The 11,363-nt window shown below is 33.1% G+C and overlaps 2 protein-coding genes across 2 annotated transcripts; one reads left to right on the forward strand and one right to left on the reverse strand.

Annotated features, from left to right (window-relative positions):
- Positions 1–1,420: 1,420 nt before the first annotated feature.
- Positions 1,421–3,772, reverse strand: LOC124370932 (putative gustatory receptor 28b). Its single transcript, XM_046829240.1, has 5 exons — positions 3,568–3,772; positions 2,627–2,901; positions 1,923–1,991; positions 1,656–1,745; positions 1,421–1,489 (listed from the first exon to the last, which is right to left on the reverse strand). The coding sequence occupies exons 1-5, from the start codon at positions 3,770–3,772 to the stop codon at positions 1,421–1,423; spliced, it is 708 nt and encodes a 235-aa protein (XP_046685196.1).
- Positions 3,773–6,583: 2,811 nt separating this feature from the next.
- LOC124370933 (putative gustatory receptor 28b) lies at positions 6,584–8,926 on the forward strand. Its single transcript, XM_046829241.1, has 5 exons — positions 6,584–6,995; positions 7,466–7,740; positions 8,035–8,103; positions 8,299–8,388; positions 8,571–8,926. Exons 1-5 carry the CDS (start codon positions 6,584–6,586, stop codon positions 8,637–8,639), a joined length of 915 nt encoding a protein of 304 aa, XP_046685197.1. The 3' UTR covers positions 8,640–8,926.
- Positions 8,927–11,363: the final 2,437 nt, after the last annotated feature.

Consider the following 11,363-nt stretch of genomic DNA (forward strand, 5'->3'; position numbering starts at 1 on the left):
ATCTAGAATACAGAACATGGTTCTTCCGTCATTTACTAACATTGTAAGTATTAGATCAGATTATATTTGTTTTATTTGTTGAAAAATAAGAAGAAGCTTTTTTCAACTAACACAGGAGATTGTTTTACAAATAACGATGCAATACAACGTTACGAATTGTCATTATCGAGAATGATGAAATACTATTTTTGCGCTTTAACATGAGCTGAGCCCTCCAAGAAGGTTAATTCTGTGAGAGGACTGTGATAATGACTCAGAAAAATAGCTCCCGAAATATTATCTCTTGTTTGGCTAATAGAGTTATTAAGGGAAGGAGTATTCTCCACTTACGAGTGCTTGGATGAGGATTATCTCGCTTTTTTTATAAGGAATATCAGAGGATGTGTAGGTCTTAACTCCGGGAGGGTCGCCGTCAATCAACCAGGAGAGTTCATGCTAGTTATCGAATATTGAAATAGTTATAGAGTTTTTCTCATTTTAAATACAAAAATGTTTGGAAATGCTATAATCATTCTAAAACACTAAGAGGTGTGAATTTTTATACTGAACGAAAATAGTATACCAAGCTGGTCAACGAACTAGTTATTTATAAGTGAAATTTTGTTACAAGTTGAAACTTTTTAAGCACTCCTTTCACCAAATCCTGAAGATAGAAAAATATTAATGGGGGTTAAGTTTATTAATATATCGAACACAGTTTGACGTACAACTATTTTATTAACAATTTACCATATACATGATGTAACAAAAAAGTTGGGCTGACTGTGCATTTTCAGATTTTATGTGCGATTCTAAGGTAAAACTCAAGACTAACATTTTTCTAATATCTACTTGGTTTAGCCGCTAGCCGCCATTTTGTATTTGTATTAACAAATTATGATCTCTAAAAATAGTATAGGTAGGTAAGCAGACACGTTTTAATAGGTTATAGAAAAATAAAAAAAATATGTTATTTTTTTTAATATTAACAAAATGGCGTCTGTTGAAACACAATCGCTAGCGCTCAGCCAAAAATACGTATAGCGAAAAATGATATTCCAAAATAACAAACACTCTAACATTCATAATTCAAGAAGAATCCTTCGGAATTTATGTATTTTTTAAGATTATGCTTTAAAAATTAGTATAACATATTGTATAAAACGCATTTTATTTTCCTCCCATATTTGACGAATACACATATACGTGTATTTTATGTAATTTAATTAGATGCAGCTGCCTAAACAATAAAACTCTTTATTAAATCAATAAACTCGCTGAACAGTTTATACATTGCATGTTGCCAGCGTGAATGTGAATGTACAAACCATATATTAGAGGTGTTACTAAACAAAATCCAATTATACCATGTGAATTTATACTTAACAGAAGTCTAAATATATATTCAGTGTTTTCGTACTAAGTTTTAAGCTTCTTTTTTCTAGGTGGGTGATGGTTCATTCTGGAACTGGATCAGTATCACCAGGTAAGTTGTCACCGCTCCAGCCATCTGTACAGACAGAACACACAGTCAGTCTACATGATATAACATGTTTGTTAACCGTCTGTTTATCTTGTCATGAAATTTAACTCTAGAAAAGAAAGTTATACAGACGATAGATGGATAGATGGATACAGAATCCTATATGTTAATAGAGAAGCGAGTAATCACTAACCGCTGTTAGGGTCTCGTTGTTGAGCGGGAAAAATCCACGAGCAGAGAATCTTGCGTTGTGGTGAGGTAACTGCAGGAGAAACCCTTCAAGCTGGAAAATACCCACAATGATTTTTACATATTATATGCCCTAAAACGCTAATAAGAAAACCAACGTGGGACTTCAGACTTTTGAAGTCTTCTAGTAACATTCCAACAAATTATGACTATAAGACCAAACCCTTATTAAATTGGCCGAGTCAGTGGTTAAATAGGTATGAAAAATTACCTGTTTTCTCAAATTTGGGTCCAAGTCCTTATTGATCAACTTGCAGATCGTCTGTCCTGTCTCATCGGCCTAGAACAATATCATATATTTGGAAATTAAAAATTTGACACATCTCCTAAAGTAATATCAATGTATTGAACAAATCTTGAATAGTTCATAGACTCCAAAGAATGTGTAAACGAGCCTCTTTACCTGGATTTTAAATATTACTTAAGGATTTTTGTGGTGAGTAATAGTTGCGGGAAGAAATTCCATACTCGCGCTACATCTTATCACCAGAAGTAGGTGGCCGACTCGGAGGTTTCTGAGGGCTATCAAGGACTTTTAACGGATCATGAAATATCTCTTGGCACCCCTGAAGTCATTTATGAGCATACAGGGGAACCTTATCTCTACAACCTATACTATAAACAGTTCCTTGTTGGGAATCTCTGATAGGTGCAGTAACGAGAAAACTTGATGACATTTGGAAAACTATTATTTTTTGTCGAGTTGGGTATTGGTCAGCTTCATGGCATAGAGACCAAAATCCCTTTCAATATAAAATATCAGGAACGATTGCAGTAGGATAGTAGACTAGCCGAAAACAAACAATATATGTAATAAAACTTTTTTGATGTAACGGATTTGAAATAAATTCTAAGTTTTGTTAGATAAAAAGCCATGCACACCTTAGGGTGGGATTTTCTTAATGTAACATTTACCTTTTTGGTGACATCTGTACTTGAGGTTAATAACAGAACAACGTGGCAGATGTGAAGCAAGATCCAAGCCCCCTCATAAGCCATTGTAAACGCTTTACCAGTTTTAAGGAGCAAGAAAAAGTAGTAAGACGTGACAATGATGTGGAGAAATGAGGAGAAGGTAACGACCATCAGCTGATCGCAGTAGAAGACATTAGCCTGTTGTACGGCGTCACACAGCATCCAATAGGTGTTCATCAGAGTCCTCAGTTTCTTGATTTTAGAAAGCATAGTGCCTAAAAATCACAAAATAATCTAATATATAAAACAATTTCTCTACCCCTTATACACGTTCTAGAACAGACAGGTATGTAATTTTGATTGTATCAGGCTTCTTAATCCATTATATATATATATATATATATATATATGCTATGTAATATAATATATATATATATTATATTATATATATATATATATATATATATATATATATATATATTATATTACATAGCAATAACTCTTTTAAGCGTAAGAATGACTTATCGTTGCTTAAACATTGTTAGGAAACATTTTGAGAGGCCATTAAAATAGCACATAAGATTCAGATCAATTAGAAAATTGTTTCAACCTAGATGGAACATACTGATACACATACTAAACCTGATTCTAAAGTAATACATTCATGGAATGGTGAAATCACACACCAGTTAATTGTAATATTTCAGTTGATAGACTTAATTTAAAATAAATCTCTATTCCTCTCTCTTAAAATACTGTTATTTTGTCTTAAATAAGTAAATATATTGTACATAACAGATTATTTCAAATTTTCCTATTATTATTACTATCCTATTTATTACTATTTTCAGATTATTATTACTTTCCTAATTAGTTAAGTTTTATTTCTGTGCAGTCTGCTATTCATCAGAAAATTGTCTGTGAATAATCGTTATGCTTACATCTTGTACGGGTGCCGTCAACACTGGCAGAGCTTGTGACTTCCATCTCGATCTTGGCGTTCACTATTTCAAAGGATTTTGCGATACTTTGAGCCACATGTGTGAAGTGGACGAGCAGAGCAGCTTGGGAGCAGAATAGCAGTACAATGGTGACGATGGATATTGCTAATGAAAATGCTTCGTCACTGTGGTTCATAAGAACCATTCGGTAACAAATGGAAACTACCATTAATGCAACAGCGTAGATTCCCAAAAGTGTAACTGTTCGCTTGACTTCTGATGTATTATGCTGGAGTTCTTGGTAGACTCGTTCCAGAGTGTCAAATACGCCTGCGAGTCTGGAATTCTTCCAGGCTGAGCTGAAAAATGTGACAGCCGTCACCACTTGTAGGGAGACTAAATCCACTGTTATTACAATGTCAATGGATCTGTCAAACGAACTCAAGTACTGATCATTTAGTTTGTCCATGAAATGCATGTAAAGAGTGATACTGGATAGAAATTATTGAAGTATGACTAATGTTATGCTCCACAGGAATCCTGTATTGGAAAACGTGAGTGCTTTGATTTCTTTGGCCAAAGAAGTACTTTCCACTGGCAGACCTCCAACTATTTGACAAAATCTAAGCAATTTATCAGGAAAACTTTTCATTTTTCTGTGAAATATCTGCTTGGATTTTTCTAGGATATAGAAAACCTTACTATATTCTACTTTGTTCGGAACTCGTGTAGATAATTGGAATAAGTGCTTTATTGACTAATCAATTGCTATTCAATATTATACCAAGTAATAGAAGGCTAGAAGCTCTAAAAGAAAATGCTTATCATCTAATGGAAATAATCATTGCTTGCTCAATGGTTTAAGCGTTGACAGTAAGATTTATACAGGTTTCGTGGCGGCACGAAGAATATTGATGAATTGTCTTGAATAAATTGTTCTTGTTAACACCTTTGACTTAATCTAACACTTTTTTGTAATTATATCATTAATTATTGTACAGAGTTCACTAATAATACCTAATTACATACTCTACCAATAAATACGGACATAGCCGACGACTTCAATAACTATTTTTTAACAGTAAGATGTAACTTGGCAAATGCAATCGACTCAACTGGCCCACCAGTGTTATGTGACGAGGATTACTCAAGGATCTTGAAATCCTTGTATGATATAACACTTAAAGCTGCCTCTGTATATAGTTACATTAATATTGATCATCCTTTAATACCAATCGACATACACTTTTTGTCAATGAGTTTTATTTTTTTTGTCCTGTATTTGGTTGACACACACCTATAACATTTTACTTTATGTTTTGGAATTCTAATCTATTTGAGCGTGATTTTTGTGCATTAGTTTGGGTTGTTGTGAACTAATCCAGAGTTGAAAAGCAGCATGTTTTCAGATTTTGCCAACCCCATAGATGTAGCTAGCGGCACTAAATCTGCGCATGACATTTTGCATTACGTTTGATCTTGCAGTAGAGAGTTTTCAGGTACGGAAATGTCATACAATGTTTGATGTAGTTGTGGAAAGTTCATTCAAAAATGTGTAAACTTTTATTTGAGGATATAACTTATCAGATTTAAGATTCAAGAAAACGCCAAGGCTTTTTATGAAATTTATAAATTCATCTTGTAAAGGTCCACGTAAGGTAATTGTGGATTAGAATTTTGATGCTTACAGTTTGAAAACGTATTAGACACTAAGTAATCTTGTAAAATGTCTTTTAATTTAATTTTTAGGTGTAGACACGAATCTTCAATAGTACATCTGTAATTTAATTCATTATATATTTTAATTTCATCAATATTAATGAATCAGTTTCATCCTGCATCTTTTGGTATAAATCCCAATATTTTACTATTATTTAAACTTTTGCCTTAACCTCATTTGCGCTTAGATTACCCTCCAGAATTCATTTTCCTTTTGTAAATTGTCCTTTTAAAATAGCTCTCAACTTGAGTAGCTTCAGTAGTTATTCTTGTATGACTTCGTCAATATTATCACTCTTTTTCCTCTTCGCTATTTTTAAACATCTGCCAGCAAATGTTACGTTATTCTCTTCCTGTTTTTCTCTTAGATGAAACAGTGCAAGATGTGTTCTGACAGTCTGCCAAACATTAGCTGGTGGTATGATGTTGAACCAGTCGAGTTTACAGCCTGCCTTAGTTGCGTAAGTAAATAGTACATTTTCTTTTCAGTTTTCCCTCCTTCATTCTGCATAGCAATCAATGAATTCTTAACAGTTTGCACGAATCTCTCTTCTTGGCCATTTATCTTTAAAGAAAATAAATTGGAGCAACTTCTTTATGCGATAAATTCAATTTTGTTTGCCATAATATTTCAAGAATATAATTGTGTACGCAATATTTTGACACAGTATCACCTGAAAACGTAGAGTTAGATATATCAATTAATAAATAAAACAAAGGCAATCCTAAAAATGCGCCCAGGAAAATAATAAAGATAAGGATAACAATTTGTACAGTAATCATATGAAAATCACTGAATAAAGTGTTTGTATATGATAAACTTGTGATTATTTTTAATCACACACACACATACATACACACAATATTCTGCATTTCATGCGTAATTAAAGGAGTAGATTTTCGGTTCTCTGGATGCTTTTAATTCCTATAGTAATTATTTTTATATCTTCATTAATACGCAGTTTCCTATTTAAATGGAACAGTGTGTTCAATATTTTACCTTCATAATACAATGCTTCAAATTAAACTTCTTCGCGTGATTCACAAGGATTAACGAAAGCTAAATTAATTGAATTCATAACAAGTCATGTTTGTGGATTTCAGTCTAATATAAATTAGGCTCAAAGGAATCAAAGAGCTCACATTTTCAAATACAGGATTCCTGTGGATCATAACCTTAGTCATACTCCAAGAATCACTACCCACCATCATTCTATACACGTATTTCATGACCAAATTGGATGATCTTTTACTGTATTCGTTGGACAGATCCATTGCCATTATAATAACACTGGATATGGTCTCCCTACAAGTGGTGGCAGCTGTCATATTCTTCAGCTCCGCATGGAAGTACCCAAGACTCTTCAAAGTCTTTGACACTCTGGAAAGAGTCTACCAAGATCTCCAACACAAGACATCAGAAGTCAAGCGCACAGTGAAGTTTTTGGGAGTCTACGCTGCTGCACTAATGTCAGTCACCTTTTCTGAGCGAATGGTTCGTGTGAGTTACAATGGGGCAACGTTCGAATATCAAATTTTATTCGCAACTTTCTTCGTCACCGCGACACTGCTGTACTGCTCCCAAGCTGTCCTGCTCGTCCACTTCACACATGTGGCTCAAAGTATCGCAAAGTCCTTTGAAATGGTCAACGCCAAGATTGAGATGGAGGTTACAAGCCCTGCCAGTATTGACGGCTCTTATGCAAGATGTAAGCATAACGATTATTCGACGCAGTGTGCTATATAACAAATAATATATAACAGAATGACAAATTATACATAACTTACACTCTAAAAAAAAGGCAACCATTAATAATACAAACAACCATACGACTATCATAAAAACCAAATACGACATCATCTGTTACGTTGAATATACTTATAAATTTCAACAAAAAATGTGAATAAAAGAATAGAGATTCATCATATATAATGAATATTAGCCTACATTTCAAAATTAGCTAATGTACTTTTTCAGTATTCCCTTAATTTATTTTATTAGATTTGTTTAGTACGTTTTTAGTTCTGGATAATAGAATGAAGTTTTGGTACACATTTTTTATTTGTTCACTACATGTTTAGTTTTGTAACTTATAGTTTCACAGCTCAATTAATTCTCCCCGTTAGTTAACTGCTATGAGGAATTGTTTTGTATGTAAGAGTATTTTGTGATTTTTAGCCACTATGCAGTGTAAAATCAAGAAACTGAGGACTCTGATGAATACCTACTGGATGCTGTGTGACGCCGTACACCAGGCTAATGTTTTCTACTGCGATCAGCTGATGGCCGTTACCTTCTCCTCATTTCTCCACATCACTGTCACGTCTTACTACTTTTTCCTGCTCCTCAAAACTAGTGAAGTGTTCATCATAATTAATAATGGAGCTTGGATCTTGCTTCACATCTGCTACGTTATGCTGTTGCTAAATTCAAGCACGGTCGTCACCAACAAGGTAAATATTATATTGAGACATTCTACCTTAACTTTTACATGTTTTGTTTCAAACATAAAACAGAATATGTTTTAATCACTGTGAGATCAAAAGGTATAAATATTATAAAAGTTGCTTGTTTCCGAAATACCGTTTTTTGTGTGTGGATCCTTTAGGACTTCTCCACATCCAGGTAAAGAGGCTCGTTACACATTCTTTGGAGTCTATGAACTATTCAAGATTTGTTCAATACAATGATATTAATTTAGGAGATGTGACATATTTTTAGTTTCTAAATATATGATGTTGTTCTAGGCTGATGAGACAGGACAGACGATCTGCAAGTTGATCAATAAAGACTTGGACACAAATCTGAGAAAACAGGTAATTTCTCATAGCTATTTAACCACTGACTCGACCAATTTAGTATGGTTTAGTAATGGTCTTGGTCTTATCGTAATAATATATTGAAATGTTGTTAGAAGACTTAACAAGATTCAAGTTCTACGTTGCTTTTTTATTAACGTTTTAGTGCAAACGTTATGAAAATATCTAATTACCTTTTTGAGTGTTTTCCAGCTTGAAGGCTTTCTCCTGCAGTTGCCTCACCACAACGCAAGATTCTCTGCCCGTGGATATTTCCCAGTCAACAACGAGACACTCACAGCGGTTAGTGATTTATTTTTATTAACAACTATCAATTTTCTAGTAATTTCGATGATAGCAATATACGATCATGTATAAATTTATTTATACTCAATATAGTTTTATTTCTTACAGATACATTAACATCCCGACGACTACAAAATATGTTATAGCATGTAGACTAATAGCGTGTTCTGTCTGTACAGATCGCTGGAGCGGTGACAACTTACCTGGTGATACTGATCCAGTTCCAGACTGGACCATCATCCACCTAGACCTAACAGGCCTAGGAGTTAGTAAAAAAGCACTAAATATAAACTTAGAATTCTGTTCAGCATTCATTCACGTGATATTATCGAATGTAGTTTAATACACCCTCTGATTCAAAGAATTATTTGCGTCTTCACAATCACGCTGGCAATTAGGTTTGTGTAAAATGTTCATTGAGTTCCATAATTCAATAAGTGTTTGATCAACTTCGTAGTGTGGGCTTTCATATATCAGGACATACTGATATAAAGTAACACTGGTTGCATAATATTAAACTATTCAATATTGTAAATTTGTGTATTTATTATAAGGTTTTATTCTTCTATATTGAAAATTCTATTTACGCATCCATTACTCTTAATTTATAAATATAAATGTTCAATTTTATAGGCTTTTCATTTAAATTTATATAAAAAGTTTTACATTAAATAATTTCAAAAGATTTATTACATGAAAAGTGGTATTAAATTGTTTTTTTTAAAGTTATTTTTAATTAAAATGTATTTTTAGGCAACTGCGCTTAGAACCGACCAATAAAATACAACTATATGTGTATACATAAAAATGTTGAAGAAAAATAAAATGCGTTGTGGCCAATATGGTATATTATTTTTTATGGCATATTCACTACCCTAATACATAAATGCGGTACGCATTACTTCTTGAACTTTGAAGAGTTTTATATTTAGTATTTTGCAATATCTTATTTATTATTATTGGCTAAGCGTTAGCAAAGATTATCGCTCGAGGAACTGGACTAAGTATTATTTCACTATGTCTCTCCGCACTATATCTCGAACTCGAAATGATCTATAGATCAAGATTACCCATTAAGCTTGTTTTCTTTATGAGGATTACTGAGTTCAATTATGGTTTATGTCACATCATGGGATTTAATGAGCGTTACCAAATATTTTTACATTTATTTAATAGGTATCGAGAAAATGGCTGAATAAATAAATTTTTAAACAAACTGAGACTTTTTACATGTTATGCTTTACATGTATGTGACATGTTAACATACTTATACAAACACATGCAACATCCCTTTTTGTTGCAAAAGTAATGAATAATACGTAAACATTTAAATGGCAGGATATCTCGAGGCAGTGGGATGTACACTTGGTTGTATGAAACTTCCTTCCCACATGCACAAGAATAAGGTATATGATGTTGCATGCCAAACCGTAGAATTTGGCTGAAGCCCATCATTAATTAGGGTGTGATAATTTGTCTTTTGTTTTCCAGAAGATGTTGAAACACATTTTTTACCCGTATATTTTATCTGTTATTAAATAAATAAACTGCAGAATTGAGCCTCAGCGAAGCTTGGTTATGCGACACTTGGTGTGTATTCCTATGTATATGCAATGTATAATACCTCAGTATTGTAATACAACCTACCAGTGGTTATTTCTCCTCCGTCGGTACTGTGGAGTGTTTGATGCTGGTAAATCCAATTAGAGCTGTCTGAAGGTTTACAATTTTAGAAAATCTACTTCAATACTATTAAAAAATACTTTCACTTTCGATGTAAATGTGAGATTACATTTGTTACACTCACAAACGCCTCATCGCTCTTTTAGAAATTACAAACATATAACATATGTTTAGTTGAGTATTAGCAAAGAATGCACTCGAGACGGTGTGACGTGTCCTTTCTCAACACAACCAGCTACTGTTAAGAATGACACGTATCGCATACCCTAAAATCAAGCAGGGATTCGATCCAGGGGTGTACATTTTATTCTTATGGATTATGTATGTCAGTTGGGTTCAGATATATTGCTATCACACAAGGTGGTGATAAAGTTCAACTATTAGTCTAAGTAAATCATTATTTCCCAATTAATGAAACAAATCGAGAATTTGCAATAAAATGATGCCGATGTGTAAGATATTTAATATCATCAATTAACGAAAAGGATTTTACGCAAAAGCATAACTACCTAAACCTCTGTCTAAATCAAAGCTATCTCAACCGCAACACACTATAAGTTATGTAAAATAGTATGGACAAAAGAAATATTAACACTTAAAAGAATAATATATAATGGTTAGTCGGTATCGTATGAACAAAGAGTAAGTAAGAGTGTAAGAGATGTAATAATATACCTAGAGCAATAATCTCTATGTTAGGCCCTTATTGCACGAACAAAGATTAAGTAAGATAGTAAGTAAAGTAAAGAACATTCAGTAATACACAATTTAAAGGTTAGGTCCGTATTGCACGAACATAGTTTAAGTAAGATAGTATGTAAAGTAAAGAACAGCCAGTAATACACAATTTAAAGGTTAGGTCCGTATTGCACGAACATAGGTTAAGTAAGATAGTAAGTAAAGTAGATAACTAATAATACCCAATTTAAAGTCTAAGTCCGTATTGCACGAACATAGGTTAAGTAAGATAGTAAGTAAAGTAAAGAACAGCCAGTAATACACAATTTAAAGGTTAGGTCCGTATTGCACGAACGTAGGTTAAGTAAGATAGTACGTAAAGTAAATAACAGCCAGTAATACACAATTTAAAGGTTAGGTCCGTATTGCACGAACATAGATTTAGTAAGATAGGAAGTAAAGCAACAAAATACCAAGAATAATAAGTTTTAAGTTAATTTCGTGTGGCACAACATATAAAAACAATACAGAATATGAACGAAAGGTTAATTATGGTAACTGTAGTAAATAAGGTAATAAATGACCAATAGCTATAAGCATTCGATACGTCC

The sequence above is a fragment of the Homalodisca vitripennis genome, unplaced genomic scaffold (genome assembly GCF_021130785.1).
Source record: "Homalodisca vitripennis isolate AUS2020 unplaced genomic scaffold, UT_GWSS_2.1 ScUCBcl_700;HRSCAF=3271, whole genome shotgun sequence".
Classification (NCBI taxonomy): Eukaryota; Metazoa; Arthropoda; class Insecta; order Hemiptera; family Cicadellidae; genus Homalodisca; species Homalodisca vitripennis.